At 36.0% G+C, this 26,587-nt stretch overlaps 1 protein-coding gene across 1 annotated transcript in view; it reads left to right on the top strand.

Annotated features, from left to right (window-relative positions):
- Positions 1–456: 456 nt before the first annotated feature.
- Positions 457–26,587, top strand: part of CASP8AP2 (caspase 8 associated protein 2) — a 31,442-nt gene continuing 5,311 nt past the window's right edge. Inside the window, exons 1-9 of the mRNA XM_032484584.1 lie at positions 457–520; positions 1,119–1,208; positions 2,026–2,145; positions 13,838–13,920; positions 17,122–17,190; positions 19,476–19,576; positions 20,293–20,367; positions 21,251–21,366; positions 24,321–26,539. Of these exons, the coding sequence (XP_032340475.1) occupies positions 13,866–13,920; positions 17,122–17,190; positions 19,476–19,576; positions 20,293–20,367; positions 21,251–21,366; positions 24,321–26,539 (2,635 nt within the window). The 5' untranslated portion in view covers positions 457–520; positions 1,119–1,208; positions 2,026–2,145; positions 13,838–13,865. The remainder of the gene's footprint in view (positions 521–1,118; positions 1,209–2,025; positions 2,146–13,837; positions 13,921–17,121; positions 17,191–19,475; positions 19,577–20,292; positions 20,368–21,250; positions 21,367–24,320; positions 26,540–26,587) is intronic.

Here is a 26,587-nt window from a genome sequence, read left to right as displayed (position 1 = left end):
TGAAGCAGCTAGATCTGGCTTTGAATTCTAGCTGCGGGGCAGGCACTTCAGCCAGAATTTAGCTGTGGGGCAAGTTGTTTCATCTCTTTGAACCTTCTCTGACCTATAAAATGGGGACAAACGACAACTTCACACAGCTGTACAGGGTATAGAAGGGCCTTCTCAGAGTTTACTTTCCCTTTCATAAAGAGCTTCTCTCAGACCCCGCCCCTACTTCCGCGGAGGTCCTGCCTTTTCCGCATCGAAGCCCAGCCCCCTCTTTCCCCGCCAGCTCAGGCCCCGCCCCCTTCCCTTAACCCCTGGAAGACTACGAGAGTTTGGCGCCAACTGTGTTTTTTTAATCCCTCCCAAAGGCGGGAACTAGTAATTTGCGCCGGGACGTACCTTGCGTCTGATTTGATTGGCCAGGGGCTCTCAGTCCCGCCTCCGCGTGCAGATAGCTCTCTGGCATTGGTGGAGATGCCAGCGAGACCTTGGTGTCCAGAAAGGAGCCAGGGCTGCCTTGGGCCGGGCCGGGCGGGTAAGTTGCTGTGGGTGTCTGGTCCGCGCGGGGTTGCTGGGGAAGAGGTTGCATGGCGCAGTAGTGCCCTGAGCCAAGGCTGGCGGCGCCGGGGAGCCCAGGAGTCGAAGGGAGCGGCGCAGTCGGTGGTGGGTGGGCGCGCCTGATGTCCGGGGGGTCTCCGGGTAACCGCGTTCCCACTGCCCTCAGGTGCAGCTTCTGGGCTCTAACCCCGCGTCCCTCGGTGGTCCCTTGAAAGGATGCAGGCGGGGGCGAGGGCTAGCGCACATAGGAATTGTTCTTTCGACCGCTTTTCCTGCCCCTCCCCCACCAAAACCAGTCTCTCCTTGGAATGTACTCTTAAAAGCTTTCGGATGGGATTCTCTGGAGGAATGGGTATTTCCTGTGTCTGGTGATCATTGATGTTGGTTGTTTCCGCGATTCTTTCGCGCAGAGAAGTTGTTTGACTTAGTCTGCACAGCGCCTAGAACTATGCCTAACACGTAGTGGGTCCCCAGTCAGATGTGAATGTAGAATTCGTGGAATCTAAGGATTTGTGTTGCAGGCATCACGTTGGCATTGATACTCATTCTTCCCTGGTCTTTCCCATTCTCCACAGCTCCAGCTCCACACCTTTTGCCTCTGTTCAAGGCCCCTCCCCCATCTCAGTCAGGACTCCTTTGATTGGAGGGGCACACAGGCCTTTAGGGTAAGAATCCCTCCACTCCCACCCCAGTTATCTTCTAGCCTTTCTTGACATTTTACAAGAGATCACCCCTTTAAAAAATTATTTTACTCTTTAGTGAATATTCTTGGTTTTGTCATCTGGCTTTACAGGCAACTGGGATCAAATAAATGCGCCTTTTACCAACTGTTTGACCTTGGGGCAAGTTTCTTTATCTATATCTTTCCTCATCTGTAAATTGGGTAAAAGAATATGTACCTTATAGGACTTTGGGGAGGATTTAAGGTAAATTAATAATGTATTTACAGCATTTAGGTCAGTGCCTGACACATAGTGTACAGTGTGTGGCATTCATGTTACTCTTTTCCCGATCTTGCCTTTCTCATGAGCCTAAAAATACATTTTCCCTTTCTCCTGGCTCTTTCTCTACAACTGTTTTTGCTTTTGTCTACAACTGTTTATTTCATTCTCTCAATTTTTCTTGTAAAGGAAACTTTTCAGATTGTCTCTTAAAGACATTGTCCAGTGTCAGGCTAGGTGATCCTTCTTTTGTCTGCTTTGCCTTCACATCTGATTCCATTGGGATTGTTCCTCTAATGATTATGAGTGAGCTTGCAACTCTTTTCTTTCATCATCATAGTTCTCAACTTTTAAAATTTAAAAATTTTAAACTTTAAAATTTTACCTCTACACTTTTCGTAGGTGCAAAACTCCTGTCTGTAGCAACTCTCATTGAGATCCTCATTTGGGGAAAAGTGAGAGCAAGTGTGTAAAAGCCCCTCTTCCCAAGAGATTCTGATACATAATTCTTCCTCCTCTTCTTCCTTTCTTCCTTCTCTAGAGAATCACTGGCCTTTGTGATTTCAAGAGTAATCTCAACCATACCAATTATGTCTTGTCTTCTGTGCTGTATCCTCATTTCCTGCTGTGTATTAGCCATCTTCTCCTGGATGTCCTACAGGTAATTCAACATGTCTTCCTTGGTTCTCCATTGCAGTTAAAGGCACAACTACCTTTAGAACTGCAGAGTTGTCTTTAACAAATTGGAATTTTGATAAATTCAGTAAAAAAAAATTTTTTATTACCTACCAACCTGTCAGGCTTTGTGCCGAGAACTGGAGATACAATGGTGAACAGAACAGAGCCAGGCCTGGTCTTTGTGGAGCTTATAGTCTAGTGGATGAGATGGACATTTCTCTAGGAATCCCACAAAAATGTAATCATAAACTGAAAAGAAGCCATATATAGAGAGAACACATAAGAATATGTAACAGAGGGCTGACTGAGTGGATAGAGAGAGGGTAGCCAGGAAAACTCAAACATTACTGAAGCCACAGTATTGAAGATGAGTTAAGTGAAGGAGAGCAATGAGAAGAGAGCATTCTGCAGAGCCCTGTAGTGGGAGGGAACAAACAGCGTGTTCAAAGAGCTGAAGAAAGGCCAATATGATCAGAGCAGAGACTGCTGAGAAATGGGAGAAAATCATGCAGACCAACCCTAAGTGAGGTGGGCAGAGGTCTGGCTAGTTAGGGCTTTGTAAGCAGAATTGTGACAAAATTTGTTCTTTAACCTGAGGTGGGCTGGAAGCACTAAAGGGTTCTAAGCAGAGGAGGGGACATGATCAGATTTGCATTTTGGTTTTTGTTTTTGTTTTTTTAATTGAAGTATAGTTGATTTAACACAACCTTGTGTTAGTTTCTAATGTATAGCACAGTGATTCAGTTATATATGTATTTTTATATATATATATATATATGCTCTTTTTCATTGTAGGTTATTACAAGATATTGAATATAGTTCCTTGTGCTATGCAGTAGGACCTTGTTGTTTATGTATTTTATATATAGTAGTATCTGCAAATCCCAAACTCCTAATTTATCCCTCCCTGACCTTTCCTCTTTAGTAACCATAAGTTTGTTTTCTATGTCTGAATCTGTTTCTGTTTTGTAAATAAGTTCATTTGTGTCGTTTTTTAAGATTCTACATATAAGTGATATTATATGATATTTGTCTTTCTCTTTCTGGCTTACTTCATTTAGTATGATAATCTCTAGGTCCATCCATTGCTGCAAATGGCATTATTTCATTCTTTTTTTTAATACCTGAGTAGTATGCCTGAGTTGTATGTATATACCACAGCTTCTTTTTGTTTTTTTTGTATTTTGTTGGGGGAGGAGGTAATTAGATTTGTTTGTTTAAGTGGATGTACTGGGGATTGAACCGAGGACCTCATACTTGCTAGGCATGCACTCTACCACCCCATACTACGACTTCTTTATACAGTCATCTGTCAATGGACATTTAAGTTGCATCCATATCTTAGCTATTGTACATAGTGCTGCTGTGAGCATTGGGGTGCATGTATCTTTTCAAATTAGAATTTTCTATGGATGTATGCCCAAGAGTGGGATTGCTGGATCATATGGCAACTCCGTTTTTAGTTTCTTAAGGAATCTCCGTACTGTTTTCCATAATGGCTGCACAAAATTACATCCCCACCAACAGTGTAGGAGGGTTCTCTCTTCTCCTTACCCTCTCTAGCCAGCACTTACCGTTTGTGGAGTTTTTGACGATGGCCATCCTGACCGATGTGAGGTGTTATACCTCATTGTAGTTTTGATTTGCATTTCTCTGATAATGAGCAATATTGAGCATCTTTTCACTTGCTTGTTGGCCATCTGTATGTCTTTATTTGAGAAATGTTTGTTTAGATCTAGGTTTGCATTTTGAAAAGACAACTCAGCCTGTGGTTTTGAAATGGACAAGATTGGATATTTGGATACACTTTTCGTTAAATCTCTTTGATTCTGCCACAGAAGTCTCAGATCTGCTCCTTGTCTCTATTTGCACTACTGATAACTTAGTCTCACCTCGTTGTCTCCGCAGTTTTAATAGCCTTTTCTGTCTCCCTTGGTCATACTCTTCTTGCTAGAGTTAAATATCTGAAATGCAGATTTGATCATGATATTTTTCTGCTTTAAAAACCTTCAGTGGTTCCCCCATTCCCTAATGGATGAAGTATAGGTATCTTAATCATGTTTTACATCACCGGACTTTTCTTAAACCTCAGTTCTCACATTCTAATCCATGGATGTTCAAACCCAGCCTTGCTTGTGAGTTCATGGATAGATGTAGGGAGATGGTATCAAGAAGTGTATTTGTAAACAGGAACCCAGTTTCACTGAACCTGGGGAGTTTTGGAAACCTTGGGATAGTGAGTGATAGGGCTAGAAAGGTAGGTGCCAGTGTCTGTCAAGGTAAGGAGTTTTGACTTGTTTCAGTAGGTACTGGGAAGTAATGCAAAGTTTTTGAGCTGGAAATGAAATGAGCATGATTGCTTTAGAAGAACTAACCCAACAGTTGTGTGAGTCATGCACTAGGAGAGATAACTAGATAGCTATAGTGGGGGCCTGAAACAAATTTCTATGGGAAGAACGGGGATAAATGGGAGACATGTTGTAGGCCAGCGTCAGTAGAGTTGCTACTCAAAAGAAGTAGCAACGTCAGGAGATGACAGTTGTTGATGGAAAGATGGTCTTTTTTGGTTTTGGACTTGATGAGAGCTTGGACTTACAAAAGTGTGTTTATTTTATTAACTTTAGCACCTCATTGCTGACTGTTGGTTTGTATTTTAGTACAAACAGTTCCTAATTTTAAGGCACTGAGGGGACAGCAGAGGAGTCTGTATAAATCTGATCTGGTATCCCTATTTTTTGTGGCAATACTTATTCTCTATCCTGACCTTGTGTTTGCCCATCAGGTCTTTAACCTGCATTTTGCTTTGCAGTTGTAGAAAATATGGTATTGATGTCCAGGAGCTCAACACGTTAGGAAAGTATTCAGATACATTTTTACAAGTGCCCAACAGCAGTTAGAGCTAGTTATGTGTTATTAAATTCTAATAACCACAGCTCTGTGAAATCTTCTCTGTGTGCTTTTCATGGTAAATGAGACTAAGTAGGCTTTGAGTGAGGACCAGTGGAACCCTCTTAGGAATAAACTGTGAGCTTTAGTTAATGGATATGGACACATATTTTGGCTGGTTAAGTATATTTTGACTGATTTCCTGGTTTATTCAGCACACATTTATCTTCATATATGTATATTAATTGCTGAGAATATAGATATTTATAAAACTTGATCCCTGCCTTCAGGCTGTTCATGTTTTATCTGTTATTCAATATGGTAACCTCTGGCCATTTAACTTTTTTTTTTTAATTGAAGTGTAGTCAGTTTACAATGTTGTATCAATTTCTGGTTTATAGCACAATACTTCAGTCATATAGGAACATACATTTATTCATTCTCATATTCTTTTTTACTATAGGTTATTACTATTTAACTGTAAATTAATTAAAATTAATTAAAATTTTAAAATCAGCCTCACTGTTAGGCCAAACAGTGGATTCCCAAATATGTCTTGTCCTTATCCCTGGAACCCACGACTGTGTTGCTTTACATTGGAAGAAACTGCACAGATATGATTAAAGTGAGGGTTATGAAATAGGGAGAGTATCCTGGGTTATCCAGTTGGCCTGGAATTAGCTTAAAGGCCCTTAAGAGCGGAGCAGGAGAGCAAGAGACAGGAAAGGCAATGTGATGACGGAAGGTGGGGAGGGTATTTTAATTAAAATATTAACACAGTTAAGAAGGCATGTTAAATTACTAACAAATAAACATCTCTGTAAATATAGGTCTTTTCCTCAAGAAAAAATAAAGATGAAGATAGCTCGATGGAAGGAGGAATAAGGAAGGATTGTGGCAATAAGAGTAGAGAGACATAAACATTGGAGGTTGTCAGTGTAGTGGCAGTTGCAGGTTTTATGTGAAATCTTGTGACGGCAGACTGGATGGCTCTGGCTCATTGCCCTGTGTCTGGCTTTGTCCCCCATCCTTCCTCCCCAAAAGATTGAGGGAAACCAAGCTTAAGCCCTTGCAAGACAAAAACCTTTGGCTGTACTGATACTAGAGGAAGAAAGGGGAGTGACAGCCATCGATGGTACAGGGTGTCATGTACAGGACTAGATTCCTTCATTTAGCTGCTGTTAATCAATAGTGCAAAAATTTAACATCCTGGGAAAGAACCCTGTCTGAACCAACATAATGTCTGCATTATACGGATAGCATTTCTGTATTTCTCAATAATGTATGTGCTAACTTGCGTTATAGAAAGCTGTGCTATGGTGGTAACAGAGTCTGTCATGTGGCTGAATGGGGTAGGTGAGAGGAGCAGTGTGAGAGAGTTAGAAAAGCAGTGGTAGGTACTTCTGGAAACGGTGCTGGTTTCTGTGCCAGGGAAGCTTAACTCAGTATTTTGGGTAGCTCTTGAGGATTTCTGACCTGGGAGTGGAACACAGGCTTAACATAACCAGAATTAATTTTGGCCTCAGTGTGGAAGATGGTAAGAGGAAAAAGATACCAGGAGTATGGAAACTAGCTTGGAGACTTTTATAATAATTTAAGTGAGAAATAAGTGTATCTGAAACTGGAACACTGACTGAGTGGAAAGGAGATTATTAAATTTGTGAGATTTAAAAATAAAATCACTGAGAATTTGTGACTACTTGAAAGTGAGTGTGGAGATAAGAAAGAGTCAAAGATAATGGAAGCTTTTAGCTCGAGAGTGAATTGAGGCAGGAGATGGTTGTTTATATTTTCCATATCCAGGCATTTACCTTATTTGCTTTCTTCCATTATTATGCCTCATAAAATCAATCCTTTCTTTCTCACTGTCTCCATCTTGTCTTATCATGTGGACTCTAATAGTAGCTTCCTTCCCAGTTTCTTTTCCTACATTTTTTGTCTTTCTAGTTCATTCTACACATTAATCTTTCATTTTTTTACAGCAGTGTACTAACTCAGAAACCTTCCAGTGCTCCTATGGTCTGGAAATTCAAGACCAGATTCCTTGGTTTGACATTTAGAATCTTCTGTTTGATGCTAATGAAATTTTAGTTTTCTCTCTCAATCCTGTTCTATCTGAGGTCCATTCCAACTAGGCTGTTTTATTTACGGTTCTCCATGTATACCTTTCTTCCAAGGTTAATGGTGTTTTCATTTGGAATCTACAGATTTCCACAGATAGCTCCCACTCCTCTACTGATTTGCAGGTCTTTTCCCAGCCAAGCAAGTCATTGGCAATGTGTATGCTTTTAGTCTCCACAAATCTTTGCCAACATTTTGGAGGGGATAGTGGCTGTAAGGGGACACAAAGAGTACTTCTAAGTTGCTGGTAATGGTCTGTTTCTTAATCTGGGTGATATTTACATGGTTGTGTTCAGTTTGTGAAAAATCATAGAACTGTATACCTATGAATTTGTACTTTTTTCTGTTTTTGTTATACTTCTATAAAAAGTTTACTCTCTCCCCATCAAAATAAAATATGTCCTTACTCTCTTAGGCCCTTTGCACTTCAATTTGAATTTTATGGTCAACTTGTTAAGTTTGACTGGAATTGCAGTGAGTTAAAGTTGGGGAGAATTGCCAACCTTGATATTGAGTTTTCCCATAAATGATTGAGACATATTTTGTTGTTTATTTAGATTAGAGGTAAACTGCCTGTTTTTGTAAATAAAGTTTAATTGGAACACAGCACCTAATCATTTACACGTCTATGATTGTTTTGGAGCTGCAACAGCAGAGTTAAGTCATGACAAACCAGATGGACTACAAGCATAAAATACTTGCTTTCTGGCCTTTTAAGAAGAAAAAGTTTTCAGACCCCTGATTTTGATATTTTATTATTTTTTCCGTCAAGGTCTTGTACATCTTGTATTAGATTAATTCCCATGTACCTTATGGTTTTGTTGCTGTAATACCTTTTTATCAATTATGTTTTAAAACTGCTGGCATATAGTAAAGCTGTTGCTTTTTGGGTATTAATCTTATATAAAGCAACTTTGAGGAACTCTAATTTTAATATTTTGTGTATTTCCTACATAGGTGATCATAGTGTGAATAATGGCAGCTTTATTTCTTCCTTTCCAGCTCTATTTCATTTCATGTCTTACTCTTACTGCTAATAGAATCAAGCATGACTTTAAAGGAATGCTTCTGTGGTTTCACCATCATGTATGATGATTAATGTGAGGATTTATTTTTAAGTAGAAGTATATCTTCTATCAGTTTTTGAAAGATCTCTTCTTAAACTATCATAAGCTCCAAGTTTGCTGAGAGTTAGTGTTGAATTTTTATCATCTGCGTTTCCTGTGTTGAAGTAATGTTGGTCAGGTTTCTTCGTAAATTTAGTCCCACCACCCGATTCCATACTCTACTCTTTGGAAAGAAGTCACTATGCACAGCCCACATTTGAGGAATAGGAGATTAAGCCCTGCCTGCTCTAGAGTGGAATATCAACATAGTTTATTTGGAGTTCTGCTTGGGAGATTTGTTTCTTCTTTTCCATTTACTAATTTACTCTTATCAGTGTGGAGTCATGTATGTTTATTTTATGCTTTGAGTTATAATCCAATTCTACTGTAATATATTGCTCAAATTGTTCCAGCTTTGTCTATTGAGAGAGCTCTCTCAGTTGGTTCTACTGCCTCTTTGACGTACCTCCATTTGTTTGTTTGTTTGTTTTTGACGTTCCCTTACTTTCTGTAAGATGCTCCACATTCACCTTGTGTTATTTCCTGCCCCTGTCTGAGAATCAGCCATTTCTTCAAGAAGCCCTGGTCCATTTTAATGGAGTATAGCGTTAGAGGCCAAGATGTGGATACTAGGTGAGCTTATTGCTGCTTTGCTGATAGAGCAAAGAAATGCATGTGTGTCTACTAACACATGTATATATACATACCTATAAATATTTCTATATCTAATCGTCTGTATCTACGTTAAGTTAAATGTGAGTTTTTACTGATGTCTTCAACTATAATCCATTACCACAGGGATCATTTTTAGTGTATTCTCTTGCTTTTCTGTAACCTCCCACTTCAATAGTGAGAAACATGTCAGTGTCTACTATCCATTTATTTGAATTGTTTAATTCCAATATACACATATAACAGTATCAGAACTGTTAGTTCATATCCTGGTGGGAAACAACTTTATCAACTAGAAGACAGTGCTTATGCTAATTGAGGTTTAAAAAAATTTTTTTTCCTTCCAGTTTTATTGAGGTATAATTGACAGACAGACAGCACTGTATACTTTCTGGGGGTTGGAGGGAGGTAGTTAGATTTTATTTACTTATTTACTTTTCAAGGAGGCACTGGCGGTTGAACCCAGGATACTAGGCAAGCACTCTACCATTGAGCTATACCCTCCTCCCCAGTTAAGTTTTTAATGGTATATCATCCTTGCATTTTGAGGATTAAATCTTACATATCTGTATTGTATTTTTGCTTTGTTCTTTGTTTAATGTCTTGCTGGATGCAACTGTGTAATTTTTTAAAGACTATTTCTATGTTTATAAGAAAGATTGACCTATAGTTTTCCTGTCTTGTGATTTTCCTATTTTGTCCTATCTTTGCACAGTTTTGATGTCTAGACTGTGTTAACCTTATTTGTCTCTTAGCATTTGTTTCCTTTCTGTTGTCTAGAATAAATTATGTTTCATCTGTTTTTCTGAAGGTATAACAGAATTCATCTGTAAAACTGTCTGGGCTTAGTAGTTTCTTTTATGAGTAAGATTAGCTACTGTTTCAAGTTATTTAATCATCCTAGGTATGTCTGTATTTTCTATTTCTTTTTGAGTCAGTTTTGACCAGTTACTTTTTTTTCTAAAAAACTATCCATTTCATTGAACTTTCAAAAGTATTCTTTTTTTAATATCATTTTTTTCTCTTTAAATGGGGGTACTGAAGGTTGAACCCAGGACCTCATGCAGGCTAAGCATGTACTCTACCACTGAGGTATACCCACCCCCCACAAAGGTATTCTGTTGATAATTTCGGGCAATGTGAAGCTGTCACTCCATTTTTATTCCTAATATTTGTGCCTTCTTTCTTTTTCTTGATTAGTTTTGCAGTTATATGCCTATTTAATTTGTCTTTTCAAAGAGCCAGCATTTATTTTTGTTCATCTTTTTAGTGTTTGTTTCCTTTTATTAATTTCCTTTTTTGTGTGTGTTTCTTTTGGTTTACTTGGTTCTTTTTCTTCTTTTTTTTTTTAAGTGAAAGCAAGTTTATTTAGAGAGATAACACACTCCATAGAGTGCGGTCCATCTCACCCTGAAGGGAGAGCAGCTTAGGAGATACACATTCCCAGAGACAGAGTGTGGGCCATCTCAAAGGGCGAGAGGGAGAGAGGCTGAGAGATGTAGGGGTGTTTAGTTTAAAGTAAAAGTGGATACACGCTCCATCGACAGAGTACAGGCTATCTCAGAAGGCAAAAGAGAGAGCGACCTTTTTCTAACTTCTTGAGTGGATATTGACCTCATTAATACCTATGTATTTATTTAATGCAGTGACTTTTCCTCTAAAAGTACTATTTTGATTGCATCCCACAAATATCTTGTCTCATGGCATATTCGTTGTTACTCAGTTCTGTACGTTTCAGTTTACGTTAATATTTGTTCTTTGACCTATGTTATAACTTTCCAAAGAAACTGGGAAATTTGAAAATGCACTGTTAATTTCAAATTTTATTAATAAAAGCACTTCTATGATATTTGTTGTAACTTGCTCTATCTTGATACACAGTCAATTTTTTTAACATTTTTTATTGAGTTACAGTAATTTTACAATGTTGTGTCAAATTCCAGTGTAGAGCACAATTTTTCAGTTATACATGATACATAGTCAATCTTTATATGTGGTTGAAAGTAATGTAAGTTCTATTAGTAGTTATATGTAGGTATATAAAATCATCAGATCGAACCTGTCAATTTTGTATTCAGACCTATATCTTTAAATCTCTTTAACTGCTTGATTAGCAGAGAAAATTTGTTAAAATATCTATTCTGACTGCTTACCTGAATCAGACAGTATCCAATCATGAGATAAAACCACACAGTAATTTGAAAAGAGAAAGCATAGTGTAAAGAATTAACAGAGACTTGGAGCAACTGGGAATTGGTTAGTAAGAGTTAAAGATAAGGCTCAAGAACTTAGGAATAGCAGATATAGGGGTTAGCCACTACCTTTAGGGTTGAGATAGATCTTCCAAAGAAGAGCTGTCTTCCCTCTCATTGGAAAGAGCATGGCCTGGACTACTTGGATGGTAGAGAAGTTGCTAAGTGCCTTGCTGGTGACACTGCTTTGAATCTGGCAGAGGAGGTGTGTAGAAAGCTCCTGGATGCCGCCAGCTGTCAGGTGTTGTGGGATCCAAGAGTTGGAGAAGCTGCGCTCCCCTTGAGCCTAGCAGGAGAAAGCTGCGTCCTGCAGGAGCCCATTGTAATAGAACCCTCATGTAAAGGAGGCAGGCATGTAGGGAAATTGTGCCCTTGAAGGAACCTAGCCCTGGAGAAACTGCCTGCCGTAGGAACTGAATGTTGGAGAAAGCTTGCTCTGTAGGAGCCTGACTTATCAGGCACACTGAAAATAGGAAGAGAACCCCCTTCCTTTGCAGTGTCCCTCCAGCACTCTCTACTGACAAGGCTATATACATATTGCTAGTTAGCAAAGGAGAAATATTTACAAGGCCTACCTCCATTATCACAGAAGGTGGATTTGAAATTGAGAGGCATCATAATTGCCGCAGTTACTTCAACTTTATGTATACATAGTGAGAAACCATGGATGTATCTTCTTTGGACAACTTCTTGATATTACCATATGTATATTATTCTCAGAAACAGTTTTGAATAACTCTTAATGCTACACCTGATATGACTAAGAAATGAGCAGTCACTTTCTCTTAAATTTATAAGTAATTTTAAAAATATGTATATATATATTTGGTGGTAGGGGCCTAGAAATTAAGTTGTGGGGACAATGGTCCCATAAACAATTGGAAAAAAATTTAAGACACATGAGGAACAAAAGATCCAGAATTTGTTAGATCTCTTATATTTCCCAGTTTTAACTTACCAGGACAAGTAGAACTTTTTTTTTTTATGTAATACTTGCCAGTAGTAAACACTAAAACTGTGTGAAATGATATACAGTAAAGTCTTTGATCTGTTTGATCTGCTTAACCAAATCATCTATTTAACCAAATCATTAGGTAACTAATCCCCATTTTGTAAAAGACCCATTAACTGATGCTGCCTGTTCCATGTGACAGCTGGTAGTAGATTACTGCAGTATCAGGAAGTCTGAGTTTCTGCTCCGTCCGTTGAGTTTTGCTTTACCAGAAATCAGTTATTATTTGCCAAATGTGATTATGCCGTGTGTACCTTTTGTAATTATTGTACAGGCTGTATTATGACAGAGTTGATTAATCAACTCAGCTAATTGGAAAAAATATTAGAATGGGGAATGTGGGGGATGAAGAAAAAAGATATACATGTACCTTAATTTTATTTAAAGGAGTAACATATAAATTGTATCTCTTGTGGTAGAACCATGACCTTTTTGTTGAGTGTAAATACAATGATTAGAGTTCTGACTTCTTTCTTGCCTACCCACTAGACATTGCTTATGATTGCTGGCACTTTTTCCTGTGGAGAAGAAATTGGATACTTGTGATTCAGTCTGAGTACAGACGAGATTCTCTCTTCTAGTATTTTGGATTTCCTTACCCTCACTTGATTTGACAGCAATTTTAAGTGTCTTGCTACTCACCTTTGAGTCTTTCCAAAGTATTCAGCCTAGTTTTCACTGGAAAATAACTCCCTTTGGTAATGTAATCTTTCATCTTACTACTACTTAGAAAAATAAGAAAATAAGCATAATTGGATTTGGTAATAAATGCACCTGTTGTTGTAAGTGTATATCTCAGTTGGTGGGAGCAAAAATATGCAGGCGCAGTTACCCTTAATGACCTCAAGTAGCCACAGTGGCCATAGTTCATTGACCATAGGCAACTTTCACAAGTTTTATGGGCAGAGTGTAGAATGTCAGATAAATCAGGTTTTTTTAAACTGCTTTGGATTCTTACGTTGCTTCCTGTCTTTTTGCTATAAACAGCGCTACATTGAATATTCCTGTATATACATTTTTGTGGTCATGTGCTTGTATATCTTAGAACAAATTGCTAGATATGAAATTGTTGGGTCAGATTATTTGCATTTAAAAACTTGATAGCTATTGCCACATTGCCTCCATAGAACTTGTTCCAGCGTACTTGAGTGATTTATGAGAGCACTTCTTTTCCCACACATTTACCAATATAGTATAGTATCACACTTTGCTCTTTGCCCATCTTACTCCCTTATGGGTGAAAACATGTGTGTCCAGAGTCCCCAAGATCAACCCCCAGGTTTGATGACTTGCCAAGAGGATTCACAGAACTCAGCATATGGTTGTGCTTATTTAGTACGATAGTTGGCTTATTTTAGTATAAAAGTTAATTTGTATTTTGGTCTATTTTTTAAAATTAGCATCATTTACTTTGTGACACGGGTTGACCATATCAGCAAGCTTAAGATTTTTGTTATAATTTTAGCTTTTGGGAAATGTTTGACTTTTTTTTTTTTTAATCACAATAGAATAAACTTTATGAGTGTGTCCAAATTTGAAAGTTGCTTTTGAACGTAAAGCTAAGTTTAATCTCTGAATTGTGAGGTTGATTTTAACAGTGGAGAATATTTATATTTAATACTTTAGATGGTGACTATCAAAAGGAAATAGGATCATGGCAGCAGATGATGACAATGGTGATGGAACAAGTTTATATGATGTCTTTTCTGGTAAGAGCTTATTTTAATTATCTTTCTAAATTTGTTTATTTAATTACAAAATCATTTACTTATTCTCATTTAAAACACTGTCATTATCAACTTTTTCTCCCCATACAGTTAGTACAATAAAGTGCCCGGCAAATAGAAAGTGCTTAGTAAGTGAGATTTCTTATTATTAATGCTTCCAGGCCTCTTAAATGTAATGAAATTAACATCTTTGTTAATATAAGTGGTGATGATTTTTAATGTTATATCAAAAAATATAAGATAGGTATTTGTTACTCTTGACATTAATACTTCTAGAGAATGCAGTGGTGCTTGTTTATTGTTGTTCAGGGGAAAATTGACGGTCACAAATAGATTAGTTTGAAAGAGATAACCAAGACCTGATAGTAAAATACACTCATGAAATGGAAACATTTTTAGTAATATACAGAATTTAAACCTCCAAATCCTGACATAGCATTTATCTAATTCTTTTGTCTTAATTATAATTATGCTATGAAAACCTCATTAAATTTTTTGAGAACACAAATGTGTGTTTAGTGATCAGAATTGTGATTACTATGCCAAAGAATGAAAAGGGCAGAATGAAAACATGTCTAGTAGACTTCTATTTTGCTTAAGATATGTTTTTTAAAATTAATATCTATAGACCTGGAAGGATTTACATGAAATATGGCCATCATAACCACTCTGGGTAGTGTTATTTGGTTTCTGGTGTTATTTAATTATTTTGCTTATGTGGTTTCAAATTGTTATGCTGCTATGTATTTCTCTTATGATATTTTTTCTTTGAAAAGTTCTAAACCAACAGAAAAATGGACAGTATAATATAATGAACACCTTTACTTTTCACCTAGATTCACAAATAGTTAACATTTATCACATCTGCAACTCTTATTTTGAAGGACAAAACTATATTGTTAATCTCATTTGTTGGAAATGGCTGTTTTTGTATTGCATATTGCTTGTTTTCACTCAAGTTCCTGTCCACGTGGGTACATTTCTTGATAGTCACAACATACATAGAGTACATTTTACTTTTTACCAGTTAACATGATTTCAGAAAAATTTTATTCCTGTAACATTTTCATAATATTCTCTTGTTATATTTGTAATTTCAAACTTACAGAAAAGTTGAAAGAATAAGAACAAGCAAAGAATCCTTCACCTGGTTTCCTCTGAGCTTACTGCTTGTTAATTAATATTTTATGCCAGTGGCTTTAACATTGTGCACATGCTTTTTTCTTTGAACATACACATAATTTTTTCCTGTCCCATTTGATTGTATACATTATGGTCCTTTACTTCCCAGTACTTCAGTGTATATTTCATAAGAAAAAGTTAGTTTTTAGTTTTCTTACATAACAACAGCATAATTACCAATTTCAGTAAATTTAACAGTGATACAGTAATTTTATTTAATTTACCTCTTTTATACCAGTTTTATCAGTTAAACCAATAATGTCCTTTATTACTGTGATTGGATTTAGAGTTATCTTTTTAATACTTTAGTTTGTGTCATCAGTTTTTTTCCTTTCCGATTTTCTTGCTTCTTTCAAATATTATTGGAATATATTTTAGAACTCCATTATAATTTACATATTAACTTTTCAGCTATACCTCTCTGCATTATCTTTTATAATTGGTTGCTCAAGGGATTGCAGTGTACATCTTTAAAATTTTGCAGTGTACTTATTAAAATATAAGTATCTTTTCATGTAAGATACAGAATCTTGTACATATGGTTGCATTTAACCTCCATCCACCCCTTTATGATGTCATGAACCCCACACTACAGTGCTATAATTTATATTTTAAACTGTTGTGTATCTTAAATTAAGAGGAATTAAAAACAATTAAGGTGAAATACTAGTCTTTTATATTCACTCAGTTATTACCATTTTTGTCCTTCTAGTATCCTCTAGTATCCTTCTAGTATGATTTTCCTCCCCATTGTCTCTTTTCTTCTGGTACTCCAGGTATATAAAATCTGAGAACTTTTGATACTCTGTATGTTACTAAGACTGTTCCTTTTTTTTTTTTTTTTTTTTTTTTTTCAATCTTTCTGTTCCTCAGATTGGGGAATCTGAAGATTACCCAGTTTATTGATCTATCTTCACATTGACTGGCTCTTCTGTCAAGCACATTCAGTGAATTTCTTTTTCAATTAGATGTTGTAGTTTCAGTTTTAAAATTTTCATTTGGTTTTTGTAGTTGTTTCTGTTTCTCTACCAAAGTTTCCTGTATAGTAATTGTGGATTGTATTGGACATTTTGAATGTTATAGAGACATTGGATTCTGTTATATTCCTCTGAAAAGTGCTGTTTTTAATTTTATCAGGTATTTAACTTGACTGAACTTAATCTTCTGTCTTCCCTGTGTTGAATAGCAGCTGAACTCTCTGTCCAACTTTGTTTTATCTTTAGCAGAACACTTTTGGACTTTTTGAAGTTTTAACCTTCACTTGTGTGATTTGGGGGTCTCAAATTTGGACACAATTTGTAGAATCTCCTCTGTATCTCCTCTGGACTTCTTCTCTTTCTTACTGTTATTACGCCCAGCGCTTTTCCTCTGGTTCTTCAGGCTATTAGGACTGGAAGTTTGCATCTGAGTTTTCACTGCCCAGTGTGACTCCAACTAGGGCCTATCCCACTACCAAAAATTGTAATAAAAGGAGGATAGAGAATTCACGCAGTGCTGTTTTCATCTTTCAGATATTGTCTCCCCCTCCAGTTTTTGCCTGCTTTGGGTTGCTCTCTATTTCTTCAGATAGCTTTTATTTTTTAATTTAGGTACAGTTTACATATAACATAATAGTTTCAGATGTACAATATAATAATTCCATATTTGTATATATTGCAAAATGATCACCACAATAAGGCTAGTGGTAGATCATTGACTACAGATAGCTTTTCATATTTGTTTAGAGTTTATAGTTATTTGCAGGATGATAGAAACTACTTTGCTACTATAGGAGTTGGAACCTTCCCATCAGGATGCTTTTGAAAGTGAGTTTTTAAGTCTAAACCTGTGTACTTAGACCTTTGTGTTTATAAGGATGTATAAAAACTTGTAAAAATTTTTCTTTTTTGGTGCAAGGTTAGTCTTTCTGGTCCTTTGGAGTAGGAATGGAAAATTTTCATTAAGTGCATGAAGTCAATTTTAACTAATCTTTGGGGTTTTTTCTGGTTTTGTTTTTTGCAGCTTCTCCTCTTAAAAATAATGATGAAGGTTCTTTGGACATATATGCTGAGTTGGACAGTGCTGTTTCTGGTATGTAAATTCTATAATAAAAGACTTTTGTTTGGTCAATCTATTGTAAGTGTTTATCTTGTTGTTACTAATTCCAGGAGTAACTCATAACTCCTGAACAAGCTCCTAATCATTCTTTGAAATGATTATTCTTAGGTCATTATTTTCTTGCCCACAGCTTGATCAAGAAAATAAATTAGCCCATAGGTTTGTTATTCATCTAGGTCTCAGATTTAATTGGACCTTGTGCAGAAATATTTTGTACCATTGAAAATGCAACTGGTGGTGGTATCTGTACATACATTACTATCACAGGCTACGTGATATTAGACCTTTTGAAAAGGGTAGTTGCTATAAATATTTTCATGTATTGGGAGGAGTGTGATATGCAAAATGTCTAATGACCTTTCCAAATTAGAAAACTTTTCTGTAATCGAATTTCTTGAAGCGTCAAACAAATATGATCCTTACACCTGATTTGTTGACATAGCGTTTTAGGTAAATTGATTTTATGACTGTAATCTGTGAAATCAGTATAAATGTGGATGAAATGCAAGAGATGAAACAATGCATAGTCCTTTAGGTTGAGATAAATACAACATCAAAAAGTTTAACATGTATATTTTTCTTTTTTTCCCCTCTTTATTGAGATATAATTGACATATAACATTATGTAAATTTAAGATGTACAGTGTGTTAATTTGATACACTTATATATTGCAAAATGGTTACCTCCATGTCATTAACTAACACTGCATAATGTCACATAATTATCAACTTTAAGATCTATTCTCTTAGTAAGTTTCGATTATATAATATAGTGTTATTGACCATAATCACTATGCTGAACTTACTCATCTTATAGCTGGAAGTTGGTACTCTTTGATCAACATCTCCTCTTCTCCCCCAATCCCTGGTAATCATCATTTTAGCCTCCGTTTCTATGCATTTGGCTTTTTAATATTCCACATGTTAGTGATACCATATAGTATTTTGTTTTTCTCTTTCTTGACTTGTTCACTTAGCATAATGCCCTCAAGATTCATCCATGCTGTTGAAAATGACAGGATGTCCTCCTTTTCGTGGCTGAATAATACTCCATCACACACATGCACACCTCATCTTCATCCATTTATCCATTGTTGGACACTTTGATTGTTTCCATGTCTTAACTATTCTGAATAACGCTGCAGTGAACATGAGAGTGCAGATATCTCTCTGAGATCCTGTTTATTTTCTTTTGAGGTATACTGAGAAGTGGGATTGCTGGATCATATGATAGATCTATTTTTAATTTTTTGATGAACCTCCATGCTATTTTCAATAGTAGCTGCAACAATTTACATTCCCACTAATGGTGCACAAGAGTTCCATTTTCTCCTCATCTTTGCCAACACTTGTTATCTGTTGTCTTTTTGATAATACTCATTCTGACAAGTGTGAGGTGATACCTTATTGTGGTTTTGATTTGCATTTCCCTGATAAATAGTGATGTTGAGCACTTTTTCATGTTGGCCATTTATATGTCTTTGGAAAAATATCTATCAAGTTCCTCTGCCCATTTTTTTTTTTTTATTTGCTGTTGAGTTGTGTACGTTCTTTATATGCTTTGGTTATTAATTTCTTATCTGATATATAATATATGTTTAATTTGCAAATATTTTCTCCCATTTGGTAGGTTGCTTTTTCATTTTGTTAATAGTTTCTTTTGCTGTGCAGAAGCTTTTTCATTAGTTGTTGTACCACTTGTTTATTTTTGCGTTTGCCTTTGCTTTTGGTGTCAAATCCAGAAAATGATTGGCAAGACCAGTGTTCAGAAACTTACCCATGATGTTTAAATCTTTAATACATTTTAATTGATTTTTGTGTATGCTGTAAGATAAGGGTCCAGTTTCATTCTTTTGTTTGTGGTTGTCCAGTTTTCCCAATATCATTTATTGAAGAGACTGTCCTTTTTCTCACTGTATATTCTTGGCTCTTTTGTCATAAATTATGACCATATATGTGTGGGTTTATTTTTGGGCTTTCTATTTTGTTCTGTTGATCTATGTGTCTGTTTTTATGCCAATAAAATAGAGATTTGATTACTAAAGCTTTGTATTATAATTTGAAATCAGAAAGTGTGATGCTTCCAGCTTTGAACGTCTTTCTCAAGATTGCTATGTCTTTTCATAGTCTTTTGTGGTTCCATACAAATTTTAGGATTGTTTTTCCCATTTCTATGAAAAATGCCATTGGAATTTTGATAGAGATTTCATGGCATCTGAAAATACATATATTAATGTGAGGGGTTTTGTTTGTTTTAGACAATGCTTCCAAATCCTGTGTACCATCCAGAAATTGTTTGGATTTATATGAAGAAATCCTGACTGAAGAAGGAACTGCAAAGGAGGCAACATATAATGATGTACGGGTTGCCAGAATTATTAAAGACAGTTATTTCGCTTCTTTGTAGCTCCTGAAGTACAGGCATCAGCTTACTATTGAACAAACATTTTGTGCTTAGGAAGTAGCTCTTAGACTAAAAGAATACTTAAATCAGTTTCTGCCTTCACATCTACATTTTAAAACAATATTTTCTGAATGCTTGCCCAAATTTAATTACAGTTTTGCTTGATTAATTAAAATGTCTGAATATATAAAATCTCAACAGGTAATCAGTATGATAAAATATTTCATCTTTTCATGATTTGTACTAAGTTACAAATTGTCCCAAGACCTCAATCAGATAAATTTCTTTCTACCCTATTTGAATTTTAAGGTTTGGAGATTGAACATGAAACTAAACAAAATGCGTTATTGATAGGCTTAACTTTGTTTTTGTTTTTTTTTTTTGGAGGAGTTGGAGGGTGTAATTAGGTTTATTTATTTTTTTTAAATGGAGGTAGTGGGAATTGAACCCAGGACCTTGTGAATGTTAAGCACATACTCTACCACTAAGCTATACCCTCCTCCACCAGGCTCAACTTTGAAAACCAGTAATCTAACTAAATATATGTTAGTAGAAATAGACCTCATCTCCCCTTCTTTGTGGGTTGATTTGCAAAGTTTGAAATATTTTGAAATGCCATTTAAGCTAAGAAAATAATTTAGAATGATGCTTGATCTCTTTATATCTCACAGCTGCAGGTAGAATATGGAAAATGTCAGCTGCAAATGAAAGAGCTGATGAAAAAGTTTAAGGAAATACAGACACAGGTGGGATTATAATGAATATTTTCTTTTGCCTTATTAACTTTTAAAATCGAAGTTTAATTAAAAAAATTTTGTTGGAAATTAAAATGTTAAAGGGTTTGCAGTTTATAAGGAAACTTAATTTTAAGTATTAAATGAAATAGCAAATCTGATAAAATATGTATTATTTTCAGTATCAATAAAATTGATATAGGAAAACTGCCTGATTTGTTAAATGATATTGACATAAATGATCTCTTAGACTAATTAATAGTTAAATAATAGAAAATTCATAGAGAGTAATCAGGTGGTTTAAAGAGAATGGTTTGAGGAGGGAAGATTTAGAATGGCTGATGGGGGAAAATGGTGATGCTGTCACAATTTCTGCCAGAGTGACTTTTTTTGTGATCATGCTGCAAAAAATCAAGAATGTCCTGTCTTGTTCTGATTTTTAATTTTTAGTAGAGTTGTTTCTCTTCTTTTCCCTTTCCCCCAAAGAACAAGTCAATCTTCAATTTATTCATTGTTCATCTGAGAATTCGTACATTGTTGCAAGTTAAACCTACAAATTATTAAATATAATGAAATTTTTATCATTTTCAAAATAATGAACCAGGCAGAGCTTTTTTCTTGTTATTTATTGGTTTTTCATTTTGATCCCAGTTTTAAGTAGTTTCACTTTAAATGTAAGGCCTTTCTCTGGTGCCAGTTTTCTTCTCTGAATTTCAGCTTCCCCATTGTATAATGCGCGTGATTGCACTTTTCCTAGGACTATTTTGAGAATGCATAAGATAAAATATTTGATGCCTAGCATGTAGTTAGCAGTCAATAATCATTAGCTATTATAAATAATAGTGTTTAATAAGCCTGTAGATATGTTTTATTAAATATATTTTATGGTATTTAGAATTTCAGCTTAAAAAATGAAAACCAGTCTCTTAAGAAAAATATCTCAGCACTTATCAAAACTGCCAGAGTGGAAATAAACCGCAAGGATGAAGAAATAAATAATCTTCACCAAAGGTATAACTGAGGGGTATGGATTTGTTTATAAATTACAAAGGTGTTGATATGCGGAATATTTTTAACTTTGAGTGGAAAGATACAAAAATCATGCATTTTATTAAATATTTAGCGTTTTACTGAGAGTCACTATATTCTAATGGTATATTATCGTAACATCTGTGGTTTTTAAAAAAAATTTTTTTTTTGGTGGGGGATGTAGAATTAGGTTTGTTTGTTTTTTAATGGAGGTACTGGGGATTGAACCCAGTACCTCATGCATGCTAAGCATGCACTCTGCCACTGAGCTATACCCTCTCCCACCTGTATGATTATTAATAGAATATTGCCACATGCCTCTCTGAATATATTCAGTTTTACAATACTCTGGGATCTTGCTCTGGTATTCTTTGCTCCTGAGAAGATGATGGTATATGCCATGGTTTCTTTTAGGTGCCACAAAATTACTAAAATATCAAAAGGACATCTGTGCTCATATACCTTGTTAATGGACAAACCCTTTAACTATCTCTCAGTTGTATGTTCTTTTCCCTCTTAAATGGATTTTCCACTCAATTTCTCTCTCTCCCTTTCTCTCCACCCCACCCCCCGCCCTCATTGAGGGCAATATTCTGCTCCAGAGAATTTCACATCTCTCTTCCCCTTGATAGTCAAACCACCAAAACAGTTATCTAAACTTGCTGTCTCTGTTTCTCCACTTCCTATTTCTTCTCACTCTTGAACCCATTCCACTCTGACCTCTTCCTCCGTTAGTCCACCAAAACAACTGTGTAACTACTACTAATTCATCAAATAGTTCTGACTTCTCGTTTTACCTTGTCCTCACACACTGTTTGACATAATTGACCCTCTTTTCTTGAAATAATTTCTCCCTTGGGCTTTCATGATTCTTAGTTTTCTTCCTAACTTGACATTTATTCTTCTGTACTTGGCTAAGTTGGAATTCCTCAAAGCTTAAACCTATGTCCTTTCTTTTCTCTGTCAGTATTTTCTTATGATGTAATCTTACTTATACTAGGTAATGTTCTATTTATATGTAGATAACTACTTCACATCTGTACAAAATTTTCAAAATCACGTCATCCAAAACTGAATTTATGATCAAACCTCTTCTGTTGTTCCTAGTTCAGTGGGTTCCCTAGGTTCCCCGTCATTTATTCAGCAGGTGCAAGCTAAAGAGACCTCAGGGTAGAATAACCATTTGATTTATTGCCCAAACTAGGGTCCTTTTGAGAGGAGAAGGAGGTGCTGGTAATAATTATGCTGAGATTGCATGGCAAACTGGTACACAGAGTCACTCTGCCTGGGAGTCATCACTGACACTTACCTCTTGGTCATCTTTCAGATCCAAATTCATTACCATGTCTTGTTGATTTTTGTCTTTATAATCTTTCAAGTCATTCATTTCTCTCCATATCTCCCATTGTTGCTGACCATCAGCTCTCATCTGAACTGACAGAAGTCTTTGTGCTCATATCTCTGCCTCCACTTTTGCTCTTTCTAGCCTCTGGTTTCTCACATCTCAGTTTAAAGCCACAGGACACTTTCTAAAGCTCAAGTCTGGACATTTACACAGAACCACCCCATCCCATCCCTTTCTTAAGATATGTTCTTAAAACACATCAGTGGGCTTCTCATTGTTCTTAAGATAAAAGACCATAAATTTTAACTTGGTGCACAAGACTTTTCACAATATAGTCCCAAACTACTTTTCAGGTCTTGTCTTCAGTGTTTACTTTTATCCTAGGTATCATGGCTCTGATGTATCTCTGGCATTTTTAGCTGCACCATGAGCTCTGTATTGCTGAACTATTTCCACTGCCTGAAATGCTTCTCTCCTTCACCTGCTAAATACCTACTCATTCTCAGTTCTCAGCAGAAACATCCTTTCACAGGGGATATTTATCTGTTCTCACTGACTAGATCAAACCTCTTCTTTTTGTAGCTTCATTTACACTTGCAGTTTTAAAAAATCATAAATGGGATTACTTAATTACTATTTTTCTCTTCTACTAAACTAAGTTTCTTGTGAGTAAGACCATGTCTTTGGGTCCTCATTATTTATTGAGTAAATAAAAAATTAAAGAGTGAAAGAAGATGATCCTATGTGTGGACCATATGACATTATAAAGCATTTTATTTAGGCCTTTTGAAAATAAAGATGATTGTGTGTTTACTAACCTAAATTCCACCAGTGCAACCAGTATAAGATTGGTTTCTGAAATGTTATGGAAATTTTATATATATTTAAATCTTTTAGGGGAGGAGTATGATGTGTGATTGGGTAGCAGAGAAACTGGGTGAACAAATGATAAGAATTATTTTGTTAGATTGTTATATGTGGTTATACATTAATAAATATTCTGTCAAGTATTTGCACTTTTTATTTGTAAGCTCTAACTAGTATTCTAATTGTAAATATTTATCATTTTGTTGAAAGTTCATGTTTAATAGAAAAAATGGAAATACTAATATGAGGTGAAAATTTAACAGTGTAAACTTTGGAAAGCGTTTAATGTGAAGGTATATTTTAAAATAAAACTTACGATAGTATTTCATTTAGTATGGAGTTAAATATGTGTTGCAAGCTCTGTGGGCTAGGACTATACAATTTACTAAGTATGACACACGTTCTGGAAGAAGTGAATTTGTGATTAGTTTGGGAGTCATGTGCCTGTGGTGAAGGAAGTCTGAAAGACACTTGCAAGTGCTGGGATAGAGCTGAGAGTTCCTCCAAGCTTTGAGCAAAGCAAATGAAAGAGAGTTCCTTATTTTAAAAATGGCCTGTTTGGAAGTTGGTAAATTCTTATTACTCACTCCTTTATACAAAGTTAAATAAGTTTTGCCATTATGTGGGCTCCCAAATTTTAAAGTGTATCACACATGGTTAAAATTTGGATTGTTAAAAAGCAACTAACTTTGGTTTTTTGTTGCTAATTTCTATTTGTCAATAGATTGTCCAAGTTTCCACATTTTCGAAATAATCATAAAACTTCAAGGACTTCGGATATAGTTAAAATAAAAGATCTTAAATCCAAGTCACCCCATTTGGATGATTGTTCAAAGACTGATCACAGAGTGAAAAATGATGTTTCTAAAGATGCACATCATAGCACTTCACTGCCAAACCTTGAAAAGGAAGGAAAATCACATTCTGAAAAAAAGAGCACTTCGCATTTGCCTATATCTAATGAAAAACACTGTGCCAATGGCATTTGGTCACGTTCCCACTATCAAGTTGGTGAGGGTAGTTCAAATGAGGAGAATAGAAGAGGGAGAAAAGATAGTAGACATAGCCAGTATAGCAGAGGGACTGAGAGAATACGAAAAGACTTAAACAGCAGCTGTAGTGATGGTGAACCAAGGAACATGGAAGCCAGTCAGAGGCTACAAGGACATCCTGAGAAACACGGTAAAGGTGAACCAAAGGCTGAAAGCAAAAATTCTAAGTTTAAAAGTAACATAGATTTGGATTATAAAAATGAACGCATTAGCTCTTCTTGGGACAAAGAGAGCTCTAGAGACAGATCACACACTCGACTAGAATCTCAAAGTGACAGAAAACTTGAAAGACAAAGTGAAAGATCACAAAATATAAGTAGGAAAGAACTTAAATTGCAAGACAAAGAAGAGAGAAAAGGTGATCAAAAACCTAAATCAGTAGTAAAAGACCAGGATCATTGGAGAAGATCTGAACGACCATCACTTCCTCATTCCAAGAATGAAATAGCAAAATCTCATAATTCAAATAAATACCACTTAGAAGAGAGAAGAGGGAGGGAAGATTGTAAAAGAGACAGGGCTGTAAGTAACCACAGTTTTCAAGAAGGAAGATGTCCGTCTTCCCTTTCAACCAGTAAAACTCACAAACACGTTGACTCCAAGGACATTGATGCTGTGCACCAATGGGAAAATACCCCTTTAAGAGCAGAAAGGCATAGAACTGAAGATAAGAGGAAACGAGAACGAGAGAGCAGAGAAGAAAACAGGCATATGAGAAATGAAAAAAGAATACCTACAGAACATTTGCAGAAGACTAACAGAGAAAGTAAGAAAACTACTACTGATTTAAAGAGACAGAATGAGCCAAAAAATGACAAAGCTGAAGCCTCTAATGATGTTTCCGAAGGAGCAGATAATAAAGAACTTGCAATGAAAGCTGAGAGTGGTCCAAATGAACCACAAAACAAAGACTTCAAGTTGAGTTTTATGGAAAAATTGAACTTAACTCTTTCTCCTGCTAAAAAGCAGCCTGTTTCTCAGGATAATCAACATAAAATAACCAATACTCCCAAATCCAGTGACATATGTGATTTGGAGTCCTTGGTGCAGACTGAAACAGTGACATGTGTTCCTTCTGTTGGTGAACATATCATAGAGGAAACCAAATTAGAGTTATTGGAACCAAAGGATGCTCCTTCAGCAGCATCTGAACCCAGGACCAGTATTTCAGAAAGGAATATAGAAGAAGAAAATAGATTGTTAGTTGAATCTGTTGAGAATTCTGTGCATTGTGACATGCCCATTTGTGGTACAGAGACTTCCTTCTCAGCCCCTGTGGAAATGGAACAAACAGAATCCTTATTTCCATCATCAACAGAAATAGAACAAACCATTACTAGTGGGGCAACGGCAGCAGTTCCTGTGGCGGTGGACACATTACAAACAAATGTTCCTCAAAACTTTGGCTTGGAATCAGATACCAAAAGAAATGATGACTTAAATTCTTGTAGTATTTCTGAAGATATAGAAATGAAGGAGGCTTTTTCAACAAAAGTGACCAAATCCAATGAGAGCATTTTGCAGCCGTCAATTGAAGAAGCTGGCATTTTGCCAGTAGTCCTTTCAGAAGATGATAAACCAAAATGTGAGACTTCTCTTGTAGATCCACCACTGGTTGAAAGTAAGTCTCGTCATTTGGAGCCTTGCTTACCTAAAGAGACTCTAGAATCTTCACTTCAGCAAACTGAGTTAATGGACCACAGAATGGAAATTGGTGAAACAAACTCAGTATATCATGATGATGAGAACTCGGTTCTGAGCATTGACCTTACTCAATTGAGACCTATTCCAGAAGCTATCAGTCCTCTCAATAGTCCGGTGAGACCCATAGCAAAAGTTCTTAGACTGGAAAGCCCATCTCAAGTTCCATTATATAATAATCATCATAAAGGTAATAGTTTATATTATCTCTTATAACTTACCTTTTTGAATGTAAAAT

Source organism: Camelus ferus, chromosome 8 (genome assembly GCF_009834535.1).
Source record: "Camelus ferus isolate YT-003-E chromosome 8, BCGSAC_Cfer_1.0, whole genome shotgun sequence".
Taxonomy (NCBI): Eukaryota; Metazoa; Chordata; class Mammalia; order Artiodactyla; family Camelidae; genus Camelus; species Camelus ferus.
The sequence above is the reverse complement of the archived record's forward strand: the minus strand, read 5'-3'. Positions and strand labels throughout refer to the sequence as shown.